This window comes from Eremothecium sinecaudum, chromosome III, assembly GCF_001548555.1.
Source record: "Eremothecium sinecaudum strain ATCC 58844 chromosome III, complete sequence".
NCBI classification, from domain to species: domain Eukaryota; kingdom Fungi; phylum Ascomycota; class Saccharomycetes; order Saccharomycetales; family Saccharomycetaceae; genus Eremothecium; species Eremothecium sinecaudum.
Genome location: NC_030894.1, coordinates 610748 through 632710, shown reverse-complemented (window position 1 = coordinate 632710; position 21963 = coordinate 610748). Strand labels below are relative to the sequence as shown.

Here is a 21963-nt window from a genome sequence, read left to right as displayed (position 1 = left end):
AACTTTCCTATTGCTACGAATGAGCTTTCAATCTAAAGGACTTAGACGGCTTTATCCCTGGTGTTAAATTACATGCTTGGAATATGAGGTATCGTAGATATCCTATGCCATGTCGTTTAGGATTCAAAGAATTAGTTATTGAATTAAGGAAAACCAATTGAGGCAGTAACGGGAGATTTAATACTCCACTGTTCTCAATTACGTTGCGCACAAAATCAGCATCCTTGACTTTGTCCATTTTCGTGAATATGACTTCAAATGGAATCCCGTACTTCGTCAGGAAGTCTACCATCTGCGCATCGTACGGACTAAAACCTTGTTCGGCTGAAATTAGCAGATATGTACGCTTGAGTTCCTTTCTTTCCTTAAGATATTCCATGGTTACAAGTCCCTGGTTTACATCACCTTTTTTACCATAGCCCGGGGTGTCTATCAATCGTAATTTGTTGCCAATGTTAAAACAGTTGACAGTCTTAGTAAATCCTGCACGTTTCGATGATTTTGCATAAGTATTTAACTTCACTCTTTGGAAATCTGTCGTGAGATTATTAAGAAGAGTAGATTTGCCAGCGTTGCATCGACCCAAAAATGCCACCTCAGGCAACCCGTTCAGTAGATCGTATGGAATACCTTTCGTGTTCTTTGGATAACCTGACGGAGAAACATAATCTGAAATATCATCCACCAACATCTTTAGCTCTTTAACTTCTTTGCGAAGCTTTTCACCTGGTATATCTAAAAAATCGGCAGCGCTCCATTCGTATTTGACCAAAGATGAAGTAAAAAAGTTATTGATTTTCAATATTTCAGCAATGGGTATCTTGCTATATTGTGGGTTATACTGCTCATGTAGCTTTATGGACGGTGGATCCTTGTTTTTTTGCTTCTTTGCCACTGATTTCACCTTCGTAGTATTAGCATTGCTATGCTTTATTTGAGTTGGCGGATAAATCGTCCCTACCTTACAACTTAGTACCAGTTGTTTGACATCTATCTTTGGATATCCTTGTGAACTATACGTAGTCAATAGCCTTCTCCATATAGTCATATCAATAGATTGGACTATTTTGTTTAACAAGAACGCTGTAGATTCGGTAGAACATCTTTTTTCCTAAATGTCAATTTTATAATATACTTTTACAGAGGTTAAAACGCTACACAAATAGTATTCTAACTATTACACATGATGTTAAATTAATACTCGCACCTTTGAGCCCTTGTGATGCAAACGGACTCCCCTCTTATTGTTACGTATAACCTACTGGTCGCCGAATAGATGACCAAACGCACCATCTTCTGTGTTTGGATCATCTAGCATATCCCCTTGATACTTATTTTTCTTAACCAATCTTTCATTTGCCTTTGCCAAAACAGCTGCTCTCCTCTCCTGCTTCTTGCTATCATCTGCTACATCCTGGCTCGCATCATTATTGATGGTTTTAATCCATTCAATGAAATCAACCATCAAGACCTTTTGATCTTTGTAGTTATCAACACTTCTCAAGCTATCGTATAGGGATTCTATATCGTATCCATGAGATAACTCGTAGAAGTATTCTCTGCAGCTTTCACGTTCCTTGCATAAAGTTAAGAATGCAACAGTGAAAACGTACATAGCTTCATGGAATGAATCTTTGAATGCACTTTGCGTTAAGACGTTCAATAAAAAGTTGGGCAGAATTTCTGTGACATAAAACCTATCGATCTCTTCGTTCTTTAGTAATGTCTCTGTTAAACTACTTTTTATAATTAACAAAGCATTGAAAGAACACTTGCTATCCTTGCATGAGATCAAATAGTTCAGTAATTTCAAAAACGAAGCCATAGTGTTTACATCACCAAAGATAATCCGCCTCATTTTAACTTGGTGTGAATTTAACTTGAGCTTCGAAGTTTGGGCGGTTACGCCGAGTTGTCCAACGCAGTCTATCAATAAGCGTACTACAACAGTAGTCAATTGACGCAATAAATTCTCTTCCAAAATCTCCTCGGTCATTTCGTCGTCATCAACTGGTGCCGATTCTAGATTCGAATTGTTAGCATGTGCTGACCATTTTTGACTTAATATAATGTATATTGTGTCAAATAATTTTGGTAAGAATGCAGACATAAACGTTGGAGCATTTTCAGCTGGACAGCCCTTTAAAATAGGACGAATTGCAACATTAATTATATGCTTCCAACCATGCGTAGAAACTCCAGGACTAATCTCATTGGATCCAGGCTCATATATTGCGACCGAATTGATTAAAAGATTCGGTAAGTCTTCGATCTCATAGAATACACTACCGAGGCTGGATATACCACTTAAAATAAGAAGTACATATTCCCTAGTGTATCTGACAATGTGCCCCACAGAATCAGCGAAGTCTCGAACCGTTTGTAAAGCCTTCATGTGTTCATCAATAAATTCATCTTTCGATTTGTTGGTGGCACCTGCCTCCCAAAAACGTTCAATTGTAGAATACTTAACAAAAGATTGTACCACAGTCGGAAGATCCTTCCAGTTCGATGGATTATGATATGACTGTAACTGATATAATAACCGAAGAATATATGGCAATATAGGCACAACCCTAGGTTTCCATAGTTCCTGCAACTTTTTAAAATCTTCATCCGTTTTCACTGTCTGCATCGAATAATGAATAAACATTCTTGTAGCACGGACAGGGAAAAGTGTTTGCCAATGCTTGGTTAAATCAACTTTTAACTGTTTGCCTTCTTCATCGATTTGAATAGCTAGGAGATCGCTGTCCTCATTGATCCCCCTTTTCTGAAAATATTCAGCTATTTTCACAATTCCAAGCCTCTCTAAAAACCATGGTAAATCAGTTAAACCAACAACAGTGCTTTTGTCGGACCAGGCTGCTAGTTCTGGATCAACAATTGCAAAAAACTTTTCGTCCTTATCATTTATCGATGATGATAAGGCAATACTTAGTAAAAAGGACTTGAAAGAGATGGTTTCATGAGAATTTAATTTTGGCAGGATATTGGCAACCACATTTTCTAAATCAGAATAAATATTTTTTAATGAGTCAGGCATTAACAAAGCCATCCTATTCAATTCAATACCACATGCGTACCTTAACTCACGAACAGCATCGGACTTTTCACTTTTCTCTTCTATATTTATATCCGGATAAGTCATAGTGGCACTGGTTATAATTTTCTCTAACAGTGTGAACAATACGTTATCCTTTAAGATCGTCAGGAATAATGCCAAGTTTTGTATTTGCTTTTTCAATAATAGAGGATCTTTCAAGTTCAATGATATCAATTGATTGGACAGGGTCTCAATCTTAGCCAAAATAGTATCCAATTTCTCATTATAATCCTCTTCATTGGTATACCAAATTTTCCAACGTATACAACCGTTAATGAAACACTCTACAATCATTAACTGTGATAAAGAGCTCCAATAAGGTTCTGCCTTATGGTTGAGGAACGTCGAGCCCAACACCTCCTGCCCATAGCTTGAGCTGAAGTAGTTATTCAGTCTCGAACACAACCAACAGTATACATAGTCCATCTGCACGCATGATATTAGCCTTATAACGTCCCTAATTCTTTTTCTGTAGGTAGAACAGAAATTGTTGTAATCAGCTATCGACTGGAAGTCGACATCAGCATAAACTTTCGAAATATGATCCTCTATTTGCTCATAATGTATGAGGGCATTGGCTGAAAATTCTAATAAATCCGGGAGCACCAACTTCTCCAAATATGGTAAGAAATCATCATTTCGAAGGCAAGCACACCACAAATCGAGAGAAATTCCACTGACTATCAAACTAGGATTGTATGTCGTCTTTAGAACTAGACGGAGATAAGTTTTGGCGTTTATATTGTCAGTATCGAATTTCAAAATGCTCTTATGTAAACAGGTTATCATATCGGCAAATTTTTTTATAATTGGGTACTTGGCTTCATCAACACCATCAACCGGGTTGAATTGAAGATCATCATAGACCTTGTCCAATACATCCATGCTCTCGAAAACTTTGTTAAAAAAGTAGTCATATTGTGACTGAGAGTGATACGGCCTGGTGGAAAGAATATGTATCGAGTCCAAAGCAATTGCCTGCGCTTTAGGGATCTTAGATAGTAAACATTTTAACAATGCACCAAATATATCATAACGCATAATTATCTCACTTATCGGCCAGTTCAAGCAAGTCTTCAATGTTTCTAACAGTCTCATAATATATTGCTCGTTGTTACTATCAAGAGCTTGGTGAAGTTCATTAACCCAAACTCCAAACCAACCTTCATTATTACTCTTGAAAAGACTCCACTTCTCAGAATGCTTGTAATGCTCGCTAAATAAATTCATCGGGCAAACAATCATTATACAAAGCGGCTGAACAATTGATATTCTCTTCAACACCGTTAGATCCTCCAACAAAAAGCTATCCTCGAATAAAACTCTGAATATAATTAAGACCAGTTCCCGAGAAGCTTCATTTAGATGCCACAACTCCACAAGATTCCGATCCATGTCAACCCACGAATCGGCTAGAGATTCATCTGATACAGCCGTTTCCTTCAAGGCCTCTCCCCATATGCGCTTCGCAACTTCCACCCACAAGAATGCAAGTTTTTCCTTTATGTAACGAGGGTCATCACCAGTAACCCTGTAATTTAAGTCTATGATCCACTTTCTAAGCGCCGTTTGTTTCTCGGCGTCATAGCCCTTCCAATGCCTCTGCAATGCACCCACAAGCAACCCCAATCCAAAATACTTCAGTATCGGATTGCCCGAATTGTTCAATGCTATATCATATCCCCAGAACGGCGATTCTTCGTGGTTTTTTACCTGATCCAAAAACTTCTGCGCCACCAACCTCTGGTTATTATCTGACTTAGAAGAATAGATAACCTCCAACGCGCTTATGATCTGCGCTGTGCCAGTAGAATCCATTTCACCCTACACTAAAAATCCTCGGGAAATTTTTAATCTCCTCGATAGTAGTTATTAACAGAGGTCGTACTGACTAGCAAAAACAAAGTTCGCCCTTATGCAAGGTATTATCACAATTCTCGCGTAGGTTTGAAACAAATAGTAACTGCCTAAATTTTAAGATACCAAAGCAAACAGCTAGAGCGGAACTAGCTAAAATAATTAAAAAAACAACAAGGGACCAGAATCAACACTAGAAACACGAATTTAATTATCAACTCTCTGAACCTATAATCCTTATTAATGGTGGTTACCCGTTAGGTGGATCCTTGGAAAGTCCTAAATTTTACAGAGCTCTTATGAAACGGTATATTCTAGTTCCCTCCCTTCAGATGCACTTGTTGCATTGCCTCTCAAGAACATGCTATGTTATTACTAGCTTCTAATAAAGAGGAAAGTACAATTTGCCACCCAACTAAAGGGGCTAACTCGTTTGTAATGATATTTTGATTTCTTGACCTCTATAATAAAGGGCATGACAGATGCATACACATACTATATATAGAACTTCTTTTTCTCCTTATCCATCTCAGGCTTGTGTTCCCATTCAGTTTCTTCTTTAATACCTGATTGTAGTCGTTTTAACTTCAATGTGAATTGAGGACCCAATTCCTGCAAGCCTACCTTTTCTTCATTCCTGAAGACGTAACGGTGTCTACGGAAAAATATATAGTCCCTCTGGTTGTGTAATGTAATGACTTGGCGTCCTTCAATGTCAGGATTCTGTGGGAATATCGATTGAAATAGCCTGCCAACGGTTTTACCGAGTCTGGTTTGGAAGTTATTAAGTATAAGCTCAGGAATATGAGATGTGGGTCTGCCGTGACCAGTGATCTTTTCGACTTCCACGTAAGAGCTGAGCTTGAAATAAAAGGTAGGACCTTCAGGGAGATGGATAAATGTCAGACCAGTAACCTTTTTCTTGTCTTCATTAATGATGACCAGATCTGTGTAATTTCTGTTGGTACAGAACTGCACGATTTCCTTAAGTTTATAGCCGAATTTCCGCTTCACAAAAGTGACGTTAGGAAGCACTTCAATTAGGACGTTTGCAAACTCATAGGCTACCTTTCTTGCGTTTACGTTGGTAGTTAGGAGGATCTTTGGAGGAGCGCCCTCCATGTTGAAAAACTTCATAAGCACATCCTCTTCGCCCTCGACTTCGTGTTTTATCGACTCGTCGTATACACGCATACTTTCTATAGTGTTAGGAACATTTTGAGCCAGTCTTGCTTCCTTTAATTCAGGGTTTTCACGTTCTTCTTTCGCCCGCTGTCTCCTCATCTTATGACGCTCCTTGTTCTGCTGGTCTTTGATCTGCGCAAAAATCTGCTTGCGCTTCATTTTGTTCTTAATATTGATGTCCTCAGATACCATGATTGTAATATATTGTAATGAGGGGCCTAGCAGTGATCAATATCGGAGGGTCGTGATGTCCACGATTATTTAGTACTATGTCAAAGTCATCTACTAGCTCATCGCATCAAGATTTTCACAAGGTATAGAAAAAAAAAAAGTAACATCATTATTTTCTCAAGATCACATGCAACGAGTATTGCTAAAAAGAATATCTTAGTTGTGTGGCATTGATGAGTGGCATTGATGCGTGGCATTAACGAATATCAAATCTTAGAGCAACTAGTGAATGAGAAATTGAATCCATATATTCTTTCAATATTGCTGATTTGCGTTGATCGTTAGCAATGCGGCTAAGCTACGCGTGCTTAAACTGCTATTCGTAGTTTACGGCAATTTACCTGCTGATGTGCTATAATGTCAACAATCACGTCAGGCCCCATTGTGCTCTTATTTTTTATGCAAAGACAGATTTGGCAACTTGTCCCGTTCTAATTACTTCTGCTACAATAGTAATACGTGATATATGTTTTTTCATCAGGAATGCAATGCAAGAAAGAAACGTAAAACCATTGTTTTTCTAAATCGGTGGCTAGTTAAAAAGTATAACTTCTGAATACGTTGCAAATTCGACGCTTCTGTATCTTTGCTTTCCTTGTCCTATTACCTAAGTGTCTGTTTGTTTACGTACAAAAACGCTGGCAAGAGCGCGTCATAATTTACCAATTAGGAAATGTCAGCCTGTCGTCGGAAGGCGTCTATCGGACTCTTGGTATACAAACGTACATATTCATGAAGTACAAAGCCAGCAAAAAACTCTACGGGAAATAATTCCAGAGGACAATTCTTGATGTCTAGTATATGGTTGCTAACCTCTTTTCTGGGTTTAAAATAGTTCACACAGAAACAAATACCGCGACAGTGGTTGGTAAGACTGAACAATATACCAATAACATAGGCCAATAGCTAGAAAGGATTCAATACTGAGAGACAATAGTGTCTTTAGCTTATCAAAATACTCACGGGCAACAAAACAAGTTATTTTTGAATATTCAACAAATTTTTAAACGTTAGAAGGATCATAAGTAAGAGAAGAAGTGGGGTTCTTTACAATTATATATGCAGCTGCAAGAACGAGAGAAGGAATTGGAAGACAATCGGCGGGAGGTATTGCAAGAGTTGATCGACACTGAGGGCGACTACGTGTCTATGTTTGGATTGTTTCGAGAGAGCTATCTAAAAGTGTTAGCACGCGAGGAGGAACATGTCGTCTTTCGAAGCATGGAGTGTGTCGTCAAAGAGTTAGTACGCTGGCACCGCCGCATGGAGAGCGATCTAAAACATATAGTACGAAACTATGGCGACAGTAGCGTTGAAGCAGCCCTTAGAGTAAGCAGGCAAGTTGTGGCATATATGGCTAAATTAGAGGCACATTACCGCAGTTACATATTCCATTTTCAGGCATCAAGCAAGTTGTTTGCAGAGGAGACTTATTATGGAAAGGTTATGCGTGGATTAGTGGGCAGGTTAGATCATGGTGTGCGCACTTATCAGCGGACGCAGTTTAGTGGTGATGATAAAAGACATCTTTGGCAAAAGGACACCTCCTATGATTGTTTAAGTCATTTGCCAGTAAGCAGACTAACCAATTATAAATTGTTTCTCGAGGTTATTGGTAGGACCGTGACACTTCCAGCAGATAAACAGCGTATCTTGGGATATACGAGGAAAACGTCAGAGATTATTCATCATATAAATAGTGATAACAGTACCATGGATCCAATTAACACAATAATCCAACAACGGCTTCGTTTTCCCACAGTGGAATACGTTCCAGTATGTGCGTTCGGTCAATGTATTTTGGCAGGCTGTCTTAATACTATGTGGGTCAGGCGAAGAGCGTCCTGTGGTTTTGCCATTGTGGCAGAACCATTGGGTGCCTTTTTGTTTAAGTCATATCTCATTCTTGCGGACGTTTGTAAGGATTGGTGGACCGTAAAGCATTGCGTGCCTATGGTGAGATGCAACATCTACGAATTAAACACAATTGTGGACGTTACTGATCCTCCAGATTCACTGTCAAAGGATATATTGGCAGCTGATGTTTTTGACAGTAGTTATAACCTGGATGCGGCTTCCGTTAATAATGGTGATGAACTTGGCGTCTGCGACGTCAGCGTTTCCAGTGGTATGGATCACCATGGAAATAGTGAAATGTCAGGTCGCACTGAAAATGGCAACTCTTTTGGTTTAAGAATGGAATTTTACTTCTATGGTCAATGCTTTGAGATCTTATTTGCTTTTAGAAGCCGCCAAGAGTATGAAGTATGGAAACAGCACTTAATTACAGTCAAAGATTTGAATAGTGCATCTGGCGTCGAATTTGAACAAATGAGTGACGTAGGTGAGTCTACTATGGTGCCTCGAGAAATGGTTCCCAGAACGACAGTGGCCAGTAGGTGTCCTAAAGTTAGTGAGTTGCCTAAACTAACGCAAGCACAGCGTGACATGTTGAAGCATTCAGCCTACGACTATTATGGCTCATGTCCATCTCATATGAATGTGAATTACGGTGGGACCCAGAGATATCAGCAAAAACGTCAAGGTTTATCTAGAAACAAATCAGAACCAACAAACTTTTATGCTACCTTTGATATGACAAGGCGGTTGCATACAGAAACATTCATGTACGACGTTTGGTCGGATAATTTAATCAGAACACATCCACTGGACTATGTAATGACATCATACAGTGATAACACCACGAGTTTTGGAACAGCAAGGCCTTCACCGTCAATGAGATCGTCATGGGGTGTGTTCTCGAATCGGTCAGAAAACTCGAAATCAACATTTATGGCCGAACCAAATAATCAAGACTTGACTACACAACAAACCAAAAACAAATATCACGATAATAATAGGCCAACTACTATCGCCCGGCTGGGTACAATAAACAAACTCAGAAGCTATCTTACTGTAAAAACCTATAACAAACAGTTTAGCGAAAATCAAGTAGCATGAAGGAGTATGCTATGTGATTCTATTATATATATATTTATATATCTATATATATAGAGAGAGATGTGTAGTGCGGTAAGTGAATGTTGAAGCAGAGGTTCAACTGTATCACTAGTTTGACTATTGAAAGTGATAATGTTGGAATAAGTGTTATGATGTAGCATTAGAACAGTAAACTAATAGCATATGTTTTTATATATATATCAATACCCATACGCTGCTTATAGATATTGGTCATTATAGAATGTAATTGACCATAAGTTGTAATCAAGATTTGGTATTGTTTTGGTTTCAGCTCAAGCTCTGTTTTATTACAGCTTCTACTATGCGTAATGTAAAATAATAATTTGAAAGCTATTAACGGCATTCAAGAATAAACAACAAAAATGAAACACTGTGAATTTTAGTTTGATCTTCCTCTATGTGCATCGAAAATGCAAATCTATTACAATATCGATCTGATATCTATCTATCATCATGTTGTAAAAATACTATTTTAATGTTACATTTTTAGTATATATCCTTGTCTTGTATCTAATAAAAGACAGACTTCCTGAAGTGGGACTTCTATTCTAATCATATAAATATCCATTTGCAATGAACCGTATCATATACTCCTCGACGTGTTTTGTACCCTCATATTCATCTTGCGAACTGACATCATCCTCGTCTTCAACAGAGCCTTCTACCATACTTCCTTCTCTGAAATCGCCATCATCAAGATCAACTTCTTTCATCGCCAATCTTGCTGCCATTACGTCGTCTTCATCTTCAGCATGCGCTAGCAACTTTTCTAGCTTTCTAGAGTCTTTGGCTTCTGCCGATCCTTCCAGCAACAATGGATTTTCGTCTATGAATTCTTCTGGAGCTTCAGAACCTAACAGATCCTTGACAGATAACTTGGTGAAGTAGTCCGTAGTGAAATCACCTTTTTGAATGACGATATTGTCTAGTTGTCGTTTTTGGTTAGCCTTCTTTAATATATTACTCTCTATAGTATGTTCACTGACAAATCTATAGATGTGGACATCTCGAGTTTGACCTATTCTGTGACAACGATCCTGGCACTGTTTGTCCATTGCAGGATTCCAGTCAGAGTCATAAAATATAACAGTATCGGCACCAGTCAAGTTAATTCCTAACCCTCCGGATCTACTAGACAAGATAAACGCTGTAATCCGCGAATCACTATTAAAGCGCTCGGTTAAAATCTGTCTATCCTCAACCTTGGTTGCGCCATCCAGCCTCAAGTATAGGTATCCATGATAATTTAGAAATTGCTCTAAAATATCCAATACCTTAGTCATCTGAGTAAAAATCAAAGCTCTATGCCCATTTTCCTTTAAATTTTGCAACAATATAGCCAAGTTCTGCAACTTCCCACAGTCATACTGCAATAGCGATTTATCAGGAAAGGCTATGGAAAGCTTCGTCTGCAATTGGTGAAATGGATTGTCCATATTGTAAAGCTTATGATGTATTTCAGCTTTGGTAGATGAATGAATAACGCTTTCTTGGTTTAAGCCTAAGATTAATTCTCTATTGTCCAGAACTACAACATTAGGCGTTACTATCGCATATTGTTGAATCATATCCTTTTTAGTTAATAATCGAGTCTCTAACGGTTTCATCAAATCTGACATGACGTCGGAATTCGTATTTGCGTAACGTCCATTCAAAGTTAAAAGCTTTATCAGGTTGCTACCGTATATTGGTTTTTTCTCACAACGTAGGGTGTTTAAATATTTCATGTAACCATAATGATTAATAATTCTAGCACTGTTCTTGAGAGTAAACCCTTTATAAAATTCATTAATGTTTTGGTAATTTAACTTTTGTTCTTCCTCTGTAGTCGCTGCAGTTTCCTCTCTTACCATTCTTATCGCATCAGCAAACTGAGTAACACATTGCAGGTGAGCAGTACTAGTTGCCGTATTTGTTGTCATCATAAAGTCATTATAAGTAAATAGAAAATTTAGAGCTTGCAAATTGACACATTGTTCAATATCATTTTCATGAAGTCTTTTCAATATATTTTGGTTCAGGCTGTTATAGCTGGAAGTAACACCCCTATCAATGCAGAAAGAAGTAAGAATTGGTCTCACTTCGAAAAGATCAGGATGGTTACACACTTTCCTCAGTTGCATTAAACAATTGATGATTGACATAAAATTTCCACTTGCTAGTGTTGCCTTCGTTTGTGCACGGGACATGAAATCATCATATAAAAAACGTTGCCTCTTTGACAAGCGACAATAGACAATATGTTCATACTTTGCGGGCATCTGCTTTTCCACATCTGCTTTCAAACGTCTCAATAAATACGGACGTAAAACTTGGTGAAGTTTAGAAACCGTTTGCTTCGTCTCATCATCATGTTCTCCTTCTGTTGCAATTATACGATCAACAGGCTTACCAAACCATTGCTGGAAAGCTGCCAAGTCAGCAAAACCAGAAATGGTTCCATTTTCCATGGCAGTCTGTGGCATTAAGAAATATAGTAGTGACCATAGTTCTGCGATGTTATTTTGCAAAGGTGTACCTGTTAAAAGTAGTCTTCTTCTTGTATTAAAATTTAGAAGAGCCTGCCAACGAGTAGACCTGAAGTTCTTAATGTTATGCGCTTCATCCAAAATCATATATTGCCATCTTTTCCTTTTGAAGGAATGCTGGTCATGAACAACTAACTGATATGATGTGATGCACACATGAAAAGCGTCTGGCTTGTTCCAGCCTTTACGTTTTTCCTTACGTTGTTGTGGAGAACCGTAGTATGTCAAAACTTTAAAGCCGGGTGCAAACCTCTTGAATTCCATTTCCCAATTCAATAGAACGGAAGTTGGAACAATAATAAGATGTGGTCCCCAGTTTTCTTTTTCACATGCAAGATATGCAAGCAGTGAAATCGTTTGGATAGTTTTTCCTAAACCCATTTCATCTGCGAGAATGCCATTGGTATTATTATTGTACAAAGATGCCAACCAATTCAGACCTTGTTTCTGATAAATTCTAAGCACACCGCGCAATAAAGAAGGTATGGGAACATCAACAACAGAAAGCGAATCATTAGGAGTCCTTGGCCGGGGTTTATCTTTTTCGTCCAATGTTTCTGGGGAAGCGGCAATCGGCTCAAGACTAGGATTTTCGTCCGAAACATCATCCGATTTATCTGATAAATCGCGCTCCTCATAACTACTAGGTTCGTCTGAGGAATATCGAACCTCCACGTCTGCTTCGTCATCATCCATTTGATCGAATAAGGATGCTAATTGCGACTGTTTAGTTTGAGTTGTGTCACTCGATTGATCGGATGAAACACTATCGACGTCGCTTCCGGTGTCTTCCGAAAGAGAACCAGAATCATCCTCATCTAGAACAGAATCTTCGCACTCATTTAGCGCACTAGTTAAAGTTCTTTCCTCTTCAATAACAGACTGTTCAGTTGATTGCTGATCGTAATCGCTAGCAATTTCCGCAGATGACGGCTGTAATTTTGGATTAGGACTACCGTCATCTAATTGATCTATACCAGAGTATTTGTCCCGCAGTTCTTCGACTGTCAACTTCGAATCATCTTCGGCATTGGTGCCTTGGTGGTCATCTTCCGCTTCTGAAGATGAAGTACTCATCACCTCATCACTATCAACCTCTTCAGAGTCAGAATATTCGGTACCAGTATCACTATCATCACTGTCAAACTGATTTAACTGCGCACCAAGCAATTGCGTACTCTGCTCAAGCATCTTACTCAAATGTTTCTTGCCTTGTATACGTTTCAATTGCTCTTCCTCATCCTTTTTGAGGACGCGGTATGCCCTTTCAGCTAAACCCCAACGCTTTTTCACCGCCTGTATTGCTACTCTTGCCAAGGCCTTCCTTCGTTTTTCTTCCTCCTTCGATTTCCGCTCCTCAGCTCCCGCAATATGCTTAAAATGCTGTTCAATCATCTGCGAAACCTTTCGCGCACGGCTGATTCGTAATCTCTTATTCTCTTGGAACACTTTGCTCATAGCGACACCATGGTTAACCAAATGATCATGCAATGCAAGTTTTTCCTGCTCTTTGTAGTACACAGATATGGGTTCCGCCTTATTCCATTGATTACTTTGAACATCCTTAATGCTAATGCCTTGGATAGAATCAGTAGCAGCATCGTATCGTAACACCCCGCGTTCAAAGCCTCTTTGAAGCGCAGCTATTGTCTTTCGCTGTTCAGCAATGTAATCTTGGTATTCCTCGATTGAAAGGTCTTCATCCAATGAGCGATATGACTGCAAAAACTCATGAAGGGAAGAAAAGTCCGGCTTGTTGGCATGCAAGTAATTAGTGATTGTCTGCTTTGGAGGTTGTACTAAAATTTTGATTCTTGGAAGCACCTTTGCCCCTCTTTTCGAAGACCTGTCATCACCACCCACCAAACCTTCGTCTTCCGATGATGTGGTAAAATAAAAACTATCGTACTCCTCTTCATTCACAGGCCCCAGCATCGGCAGTTTACAGCCCGTAACATCAGCATCTGAGCTCAAAATGTCCATTTTTACCCCAGTATCTTTTGTATTTGTCAATTCATCCTCTTCGTCACCTCTAATGTCTTCTCGGGTGTCCTCCCCCTTAACGACGAGCCGCCCGTTTTTTCCAACTTTTTTCATTTTATTGACACTACCCCCTGAATCTGGCCGCTTTCTCTTCCTTTTGTCAGTCCTATGATCTTCGTCTGCTCCTTCCGGTCTGTTCGCCTCGACGCTGGACCCTTGTAGTCGTCGTTCCAGCTGAAAATACATCTCAGCCACACGCTGCCGAATCTCTAAAATCCTCTCCTCGTCACTGCCACTTCCTTGCATCCGCTTCTGTCGCCGTCTAATTCTCCTTGCAGCATTGCTCTCCTCTATATTGGCATCACGCTCATCATCAGCAACATTCAAACTTAGTTTGCAATCCTCCAAGAACACCCGAAAAGCATCCGACTCATTGCGGTACGCAGGATCAAACTCCAGCAACGACGTAAATTCGTGGAGATGGAATAATTCATTTGTCAGCAAGTCATATTCGTAGTACCAGGTTGCTAACTGGTCCGATTGACTACCTTGTGTCATTCCTTATTATCAACAATCTTGTTATTGCAAAAATATGCCTGTAACTGTACAGATCCTAAACAGCGTTAGCCAACAAGGAAAAAAAAAATTAAGGATAGTTATCAGTTCGCACCAAATTAAGTTGATTTACAGCTTTATTTTTCATCCCCCTTAGCTTTAATTTGAGATTAAAAAATCGTTAATGTCGTCTTGTGTGAATTTTCACAGGGTGGCGAAATTGAGCGCCAAACTTTAAAGTTGAAAAAAAGTCCTTAGAATTTTTTTAATATAGAAGTTCTGCGTGCAAGCAAGCATTACAGATGTCAGAAAATGCAGCTAAATTTATTAAATGTCCCGCCGTTTCTCTACTGTACTGCTCTTGTCATCAATAAGCTACAACGAACTTTTAATTTTACTGACTCAGTTTTAATTGCCAGTGATGTATTATTTTACAGGGTGCATCGAGTTACGGAGCTACCTCGCATTTTCTTGGCGTCCAATTATATGAAAACGGTTATAGTACTTAGTGCTGTATATACTCTTCGCGTGTATTGGCCGCGTTGTATTTGTATACATGTATCTTAATCCCTGTGTTAAAAATCAGCTCAACAGGTGACCGAAATATGTAGAAAGATCCTCCTTACATACAGATCGGCAGCTATTAACTGCGTTCCTAGCTGTTCCATGACGGCCAGGCACGCTCCGCAGGCTGCGCCCACTAAGTAATTCTTAGATCGCACATGCGGCGTGCACAGACGACCCAGTTGCGGTACGTACTGTAACGGTAGTACTTCACATTTCCGCGGAAGGCTGACGTCAAAACCTGATGCGACTTATGGCGATTTGGTTTAGGACGTGCACATGAGGCACCTTCCTGTTTTTGCCAATGGGCGATTAACCGATGGATGAGCGTTTCATTGCCTGAAACAGCAATACAAAATGATCTCAAAAGATGCACGTAACGGATATCCGAAGATACCCCAAATTAGCAGCGAATACTGAGTTTTCCAGTCTGAGCGCCGATTTTTAGACTCGCAGTGATTGCATGACAACAGGCTATCTTTGTTATTATGTCGAAGTTCCCTTAGCTATAGAAACACGAAGAGAGGATTAGAAACGAGAATTCACAAAAGGATCTTCATGCCAATGTTGAATTCCAGCGCACAGTCAAATGTACGCTATGAGCTAAAGACTGCGACCTAGGGACACATTCTTTTTGAACATGGATTATGTTCGGGTTTTTTGCGTAAATATCGGTGTCGGCGAGCGGCTGTCCTCTCTATGTCATTGAAGTGATGATATATATATATATATCTCACCAAATTTGATCTTAGAGTTAATAGGTTACTAGGCTACGGTAATACTGTGGATTATAAGAAGGGAAAAGAATTATGAAAGCCAACCAGTATGAATCGCGACACCTGTCGATTAGCGATGCACACAAGATGGGTCCGATGTCGATTTCATTATGCCCTCTGCGAACACCGGAAGCATCTGGAGGGTCCACACACGTTCCACCGCCTCTTATACCGCCATTACTACAGCAGCGCTTAATGTCTCAAGCTTCTCAAAGACAAGTTATGGTTCCTAGTTCGTATGCACTACGGCAGAGCTCACCCCAAGTTACTAATATAATGGGCGAACTGACGTCCTTAAAGAACTCGCTATATCAATCGCTGAACGGCGAATTGACTACAGAGGAATACAACAGCATTTATCAGCACCTAGCTCAGCTGCTGGCTTCTCTGCCTCCACCGGTGGAGGCATCGCCTACGCAGCCGCATACACGGCTACCCTCTATTTCTCAAGTTATAGCTGGTAACGAACAGCAAGATCTACAACAGCAAACTTTCATAATATCCTCCAAAGACATATATAACCATGCATACATTTCACCACCGGTCAGTTCTACTCTACCTACTATGCCTGTGTCTTCAGAGGTCTCGGTGCAGTCTACACAAAATACTGGTGGAAGGAGGAACGCATGCAAAGTATGCGGAAGAGAATGTCGCCGACCTTCGACACTAAAAACACATATGCTAACCCATACGGGACAGCGACCTTTCCGGTGCAGGTTTCCTGGATGCAATAAGAGCTTTAATGTAAGAAGTAATATGCTAAGACACGAACGACTACACGATAGAAACGGTGAAATGAACACTACTAAAACCTCTGTGACCACGGCCACGACTAATACTACTGCCAACGAAACATTAGCGTAATTTGCTAAACTAATACGGAAGCACTTCTAGGGGACAGAGGAGCTACCCATTTCCTAGTAATAACTCCGCCACAAAATCAGACAATGCGTTGAGACTTACAGATTGAGTTTTGCGTAACGGCTATCATAACGACATGTTTCAGCCCAATGCTCTCCTCATGATAATATAAGCGCTTTTTTCAATTCTTAATAATACCTTTTAGTATAATGCTATTATCTTACCTTTCGTGAAGTATGGAGTTTATGTGATGTGATCTTGTTTTTACCTTATTCGTCATCTGTAATAATACCACATACTATTTAAAGAGTTGCGTCAAGAGCAAGACATTCGCCGAGGACCGGTTCCTGCCGTAAAAATTGACCTTAAAGGTACACGCTTAATTATTTCTACCAGAAGAACAGGCGAAGTTGTTCTTGACCTGGCAGTTTCCTCCTTCGTCGTAATTAGGGACTGGCTAGACTAGAAAAATAGCCCTTTGATCTGCTGTATCACCAGATAAATTCCCCGGCATAAATCGCACTCCTAATGTCCGAATGATTCACAATGAATACAGATCCCAAAGCCCTTGATTATATGAGACTGTTTTGTTAGATGAAACGTATCCCTACAATAGTGTTAACCGCTACTAACGGTATAACTGCGATAGAGATAATATAAGTCCATGCAATTCTTTATCGAGAAGTCTTATCTGTTCCGAACAATATCTATTCACATGACAGTTTCTTTCATTGTGGTCCTGGGGTGACCTTTCTGTTTCAGATGTAAATTTGCACATCAACGTTGATTGAATTTTGCAACTGCCTATTCTAGATCCGCTTCAAAGCACAATTCTGGGAAACGTTAGGAAGCTGCATAAACCATGTATAGGCGATATGTAACACTTCGACCGTACGCCTCCGCGTAATAACCACACGTTACTACTCTCCAATTGTATAAACTAGGCACACTTTAGGAAAATGAAGGGTCTTGATGAGCTTGACTCCAGTATTTTAATGGAAAATCAAGTTGCCTGCAGCAGTATCGTGTAATACATTGAAAAGCGGCAGGTAGTCAACAAGGCGCTGATTAACAGAAAATACTTCCGTGACACCGAGTGATTGATAGGTTAGAGGTCTTTAGTAAGAACAGGCTACCAGAATGGGGCTAATACAATAGGACAATGGATGACAGCAAATTTGCATGCAAATCGAAAGTACATTTTAGATATAATTAAAGGCGACAATGGCAGTATAATTAAAAGCGTGATACTATAGTAACATAACCTTCGTGGAGAGGCGACGAATTAACAGAGCACCCGGAAGTCCACTTTGGCGGTTGTTAAAAACCATTATCGGCCTTTACATGAATTTATATAGATAAAATAACAGAAATTATGAAACGCAAATTAAACAATAAAATAGTAGGATAATAAATACTAATTGCGCAAGTGCTAATAATAGTAAGTATGAATAGAACTTAGCCGAGTACGAGAATACTGAATAAATGAGAAAAAACAGCGCAATGAATTAAAGTAAGTGTAATTAAACCAGGATAAAAAAAACAATGCAAAAAGCAGAGGAAAATGTGCGTTCAAAAGGCTACCATTTTGATGGCCCAAAAAAAAGTACACGGTACTGGTCTATTAAACAAAAATGTAACCGTTGCTACCTTGTTCTAGTCTGTCTATTGATGAATTCCTACCCTTTTCGTAGGTTTCGCTGCCTTGTACTATGACTTGGGGGTGAATATTTGATTGCCCACTAGCAGCGGTATTTGGAGTTTGTACCATAGGCGTACCTACAACATTATAATAGTCGGAACCTTGATATGTAGCACCCAACGAAGCTGGCGGAGAAAAGGAGAAACTTGATTTGTTGGAAGTTGTCGTAGAGAAGCCGGAATAATCTAAAGAAGATCGATTGGGGTATAATACCGCCGACGATGCATCAGGGATAGCAGGTGACTGATAAGGCAATTGATTATTGGTGTGACACATTGGAACATAATTTGAGCCGGTACTTGTCAAAGAATCCAATGCATAATTATAGATTTTAGGCATACCTGGCTGTGGTTGATAGGGGAATTGCTGATGCAATTGCTGCTGCAACAATGGCGGCATACTGTTGACCGTCTGCTGTTGTCCTTGGTGAGATTGTGGATGTACATGCAAAGACTGCTCTCCTTGTTGAGCTTGTTGACTCTGTTGACCGTGTTGTTGACTATGTTGCTGACCATGTTGATGACCCTGTTGCTGGGTGTGCTGCTGAAGTTGCACACGAGGGTGATGCTGCTGCGTTCTTTGCTGCTCTAAAGCGATAGCGAAAGCCTGCTGCATTGCCGCTACTTGTTTTGCACTCCTTCCCCAGGAAAGACGAATTCTTGAGTTACCAATTGGAAAGCCTTGCATTTTAGCAATGGCATTCTCCGCAGAGCCTCTATCTACATACTGCACAAAGCCGCAGCCCTTTCCCACTGGGATCTTGACATAGACTATCTGACCAAAAGGTTGAAAGTAAGTACGTAGTTCTTCCTCTGTCACAAGGGAGGATAACCCTCCGATAAAGACCGTTGTATTATTCGGATCTGTGAACTGTGATAATGCGGGCTGCTGCTGAACAGGATAGATGAATTGCGACTGCTGTAAAAGTGCTTGATTATTGCATTGTGCATGCCCAGTTGGCGCTCCGGTAGGGGCTCCAGAGGATGCGCCTATAGTACCTGACCCCATTGACTGAAATTTAGGCTTATTTTTCGATGTAGTTGACACACGTATGGCACGTCCATTCAGGAAAACACCCTGCATCTCCAATAGGGAGCGTTGCTGTTCCGCCTCATTTCCAAATTTCACAAAACCGTAACCTTTTGAAACTCCGGTTGTTTGATCGAATACAATCTTAGCATTAACTGTCGATGTGTATCTTGAAATAAAAAGACCAAATAACTGCGATTCAGTTACATTAGGTGCTAAGTCACCAACAAATATAGCAAACTCAGTACCAGCCATTGTGGCAAACGATGCCCAATTTAACTTTAATGTACGCGAAGGATCCAACGGTATAGAAAGTCCTGTTTTCAACAGAGCATTCGTAGCGGCCAGGTTAGATGGGAACTCAACAAAACAGTAGCCTGAATTGGTCATAGATCCATTATTTTTAATTAGCTTAATATGTATATTTGGTTCTCCAAAAGCAGCCCATATTTGTTTGATATCATTCTCTGTCCAATTGGGGTCAAGATCTCCCATATACAATTGGGCAGAACTTGTTTCAGGCGCAGCTGACACGCCTGAACCAGCGGATGATGCTGACGGCTTTCGATGCAGCTGTTGCTGCTGAACGTACTGTCCACTGCCGCTGTGATTGTAATCTTGTGAACTCTGCGAATTGAAAGACATTTGGTCCAGCAAATGATAAAGGTAAAAACAACTCGTAGCAGCTATTGCTTATCAAAATACTAAAATTCACAGTAAAAATTCCCTTATAGACAATGACTAACAATGGCTTGGAATTTTGTGTACTCGGAAAGTTGGTAAATCCTCTTGTTATTGACTTGCAGTAGTGTTAAACACCTCTGGATAATAAATAATACCAGAAAAATTAAGGTGCCTAAAATGATATCTGATTAAGATTCACGCTCGCCTCGAGACAGTTAAATGGTGATCCCTGGCGAGCGATATGACTTGGATGCTTCTAATTATTTGCAGCTTCCCTTGGTGAAATTCAAGACGGCAATTATTATTTTATAGTTTGGAAGCTAGGTAGTAGCGGCCCCAAACGATATAAGACTTGAAAAATGGTGACCTTGAATAGCTTACGTGTGCTCAAGCATATGCTGGAAAATGCTCTAGTAACAGAAGGTGATGTGAGTAGTCGTGACTCCTATATATCCTTTGCGTGTTGCAGAATACGGTGGCGTTAAGATGTGTGTCAGGTCAGTTTTGTTTAAGCAGCTACTTATTATTGTCCAAGCATTCACGGGCCAATCATTCGCGAGCATTCGGTTCCCCGGGTAACCTACGCAGGAACTTTCTTTACACGTGACTTACACGTGAAATACTTCGGCGGCTATAAAGCCAGATGAACAAACGGAAAGTAATATACATTGTTATTAAACTATTAACAGTAAATGAATTAAACGTTTTGTTGTTTTTGGACCTCCTGAAGAAGATTTGAGAGTGTCGCAGCACTACGACCACAGTCTCCACCCTCTTTGATAAGATGAGAAAGTTCATTCATTATTTTATTATGGAAATGATCAAGGAAGGCGGTACGCCTTGTTTGGATATCTTCACACGCCAGGTGGTCTAACTCCTGTAGAGAAAATTGTGCAGTTGTTGTGGCGGATGAGAATTCACGTGTGAAAAGTTTAAGGTAGGCGTATGGTTGAGGACGAGGTGGAATGAGATATTTGCTGTAAAGAGCGGAGTCTGTATTTTGAGAGGATTCATCATCAAGTTGCTGATCCAAAAGACCTGCGCGAATGAGTTGTGCTAAGGCGTTTAGATGTTGATGTTTGAACTTGTTATTTTTGCTGATACTCACGACATTACTGGAAGTTATTCCCATGCTGACCGTTTTTGATGACGCAGAGTTTGCAGGATGCGTTAAGGACCACCCAAGGATGTTGAATAGACCTTTGAGAGATTTTATCCAAAATAGGCGTACTAGCTCATCGCCAGAATATGTTATAACGCACTGGAGAAATCTGCTACTGTCGCGCTGAATACTGGGGACAATATGGGTCATGCTGTTGCTAATAAAAAGCACCAGAGGTCGTAGGTGAAGCCTTAAAACGTTGGAGTCTGCTTCGCCGACGACTTCTAGCAGCTTTAACAGCTCATTTCGTACTTGTTTATCTTCGTCACAGATGAGAGGTATACAGTTTGCGAGAAGGCGAGAAATTAAAATGCTGTGGATCATCTGCGGTATAACATTTTGAAAATATATAAGGATTTCCTTTCTCGTTGTAGCACTGTGATGTTTGCACAGTGAAAGCCTTTGCAGTACATCGTTTTCTAAGTTATTTGTCTCCCGAAGTTTGACTTGATTAGGTACATGAATTGTTTTGGCAACAAAAGACGTGCTAGTTGCGTTCGAAGGTTGTTGCTTCGGTTTTCCAACTTTAAGCTTCTTCTTAACAAAATCCTGCTGCTTTAGTGTCTTCTTCTTAGCCATTTTGATTATTATTTGCGTTTATGTTTGCTTACACAGTTTAAATGCCAGTCGTTTTAAGTATGGAAATTTTTCAGAGAGGGGAAGCTTTGATTTTTTAGACTTATGAAAGTGGCGAACTACGGCAATTAAAATACATCTATAGCAACTGTATCAACGAGTCCCCATTTACTAACTCAGCG

General features: G+C 39.9%; 8 protein-coding genes across 8 annotated transcripts; 2 read left to right on the top strand and 6 right to left on the bottom strand.

The window, feature by feature from the left end:
* Positions 1–13: 13 nt before the first annotated feature.
* On the bottom strand, positions 14–1048 carry MRX8 (translation initiation/elongation factor MRX8; the record flags this gene model as incomplete). The annotated part of the gene is made up of 1 exon (XM_018131340.1): positions 14–1048. One exon carries the CDS (start codon positions 1046–1048, stop codon positions 14–16), a length of 1035 nt encoding a protein of 344 aa, XP_017986772.1.
* Positions 1049–1258: 210 nt separating this feature from the next.
* On the bottom strand, positions 1259–4924 carry MSN5 (karyopherin MSN5; the record flags this gene model as incomplete). Its single annotated transcript, XM_018131341.1, has 1 exon — positions 1259–4924. The coding sequence occupies one exon, from the start codon at positions 4922–4924 to the stop codon at positions 1259–1261; it is 3666 nt and encodes a 1221-aa protein (XP_017986771.1).
* Positions 4925–5458: 534 nt separating this feature from the next.
* On the bottom strand, positions 5459–6340 carry RPF1 (rRNA-binding ribosome biosynthesis protein RPF1; the record flags this gene model as incomplete). The annotated part of the gene is made up of 1 exon (XM_018131342.1): positions 5459–6340. One exon carries the CDS (start codon positions 6338–6340, stop codon positions 5459–5461), a length of 882 nt encoding a protein of 293 aa, XP_017986770.1.
* A 1098-nt stretch (positions 6341–7438) lies between these two features.
* On the top strand, positions 7439–9340 carry AW171_hschr31624 (HCL378Cp; the record flags this gene model as incomplete). The annotated part of the gene is made up of 1 exon (XM_018131343.1): positions 7439–9340. One exon carries the CDS (start codon positions 7439–7441, stop codon positions 9338–9340), a length of 1902 nt encoding a protein of 633 aa, XP_017986769.1.
* A 569-nt stretch (positions 9341–9909) lies between these two features.
* On the bottom strand, positions 9910–14430 carry SWR1 (chromatin-remodeling protein SWR1; the record flags this gene model as incomplete). Its single annotated transcript, XM_018131344.1, has 1 exon — positions 9910–14430. One exon carries the CDS (start codon positions 14428–14430, stop codon positions 9910–9912), a length of 4521 nt encoding a protein of 1506 aa, XP_017986768.1.
* A 1370-nt stretch (positions 14431–15800) lies between these two features.
* AW171_hschr31622 (C2H2-type zinc finger protein) lies at positions 15801–16631 on the top strand (the record flags this gene model as incomplete). Its single annotated transcript, XM_018131345.1, has 1 exon — positions 15801–16631. One exon carries the CDS (start codon positions 15801–15803, stop codon positions 16629–16631), a length of 831 nt encoding a protein of 276 aa, XP_017986767.1.
* Positions 16632–18252: 1621 nt separating this feature from the next.
* On the bottom strand, positions 18253–20004 carry NAM8 (Nam8p; the record flags this gene model as incomplete). Its single annotated transcript, XM_018131346.1, has 1 exon — positions 18253–20004. The coding sequence occupies one exon, from the start codon at positions 20002–20004 to the stop codon at positions 18253–18255; it is 1752 nt and encodes a 583-aa protein (XP_017986766.1).
* Positions 20005–20740: 736 nt separating this feature from the next.
* On the bottom strand, positions 20741–21784 carry IPI1 (Ipi1p; the record flags this gene model as incomplete). Its single annotated transcript, XM_018131347.1, has 1 exon — positions 20741–21784. One exon carries the CDS (start codon positions 21782–21784, stop codon positions 20741–20743), a length of 1044 nt encoding a protein of 347 aa, XP_017986765.1.
* Positions 21785–21963: the final 179 nt, after the last annotated feature.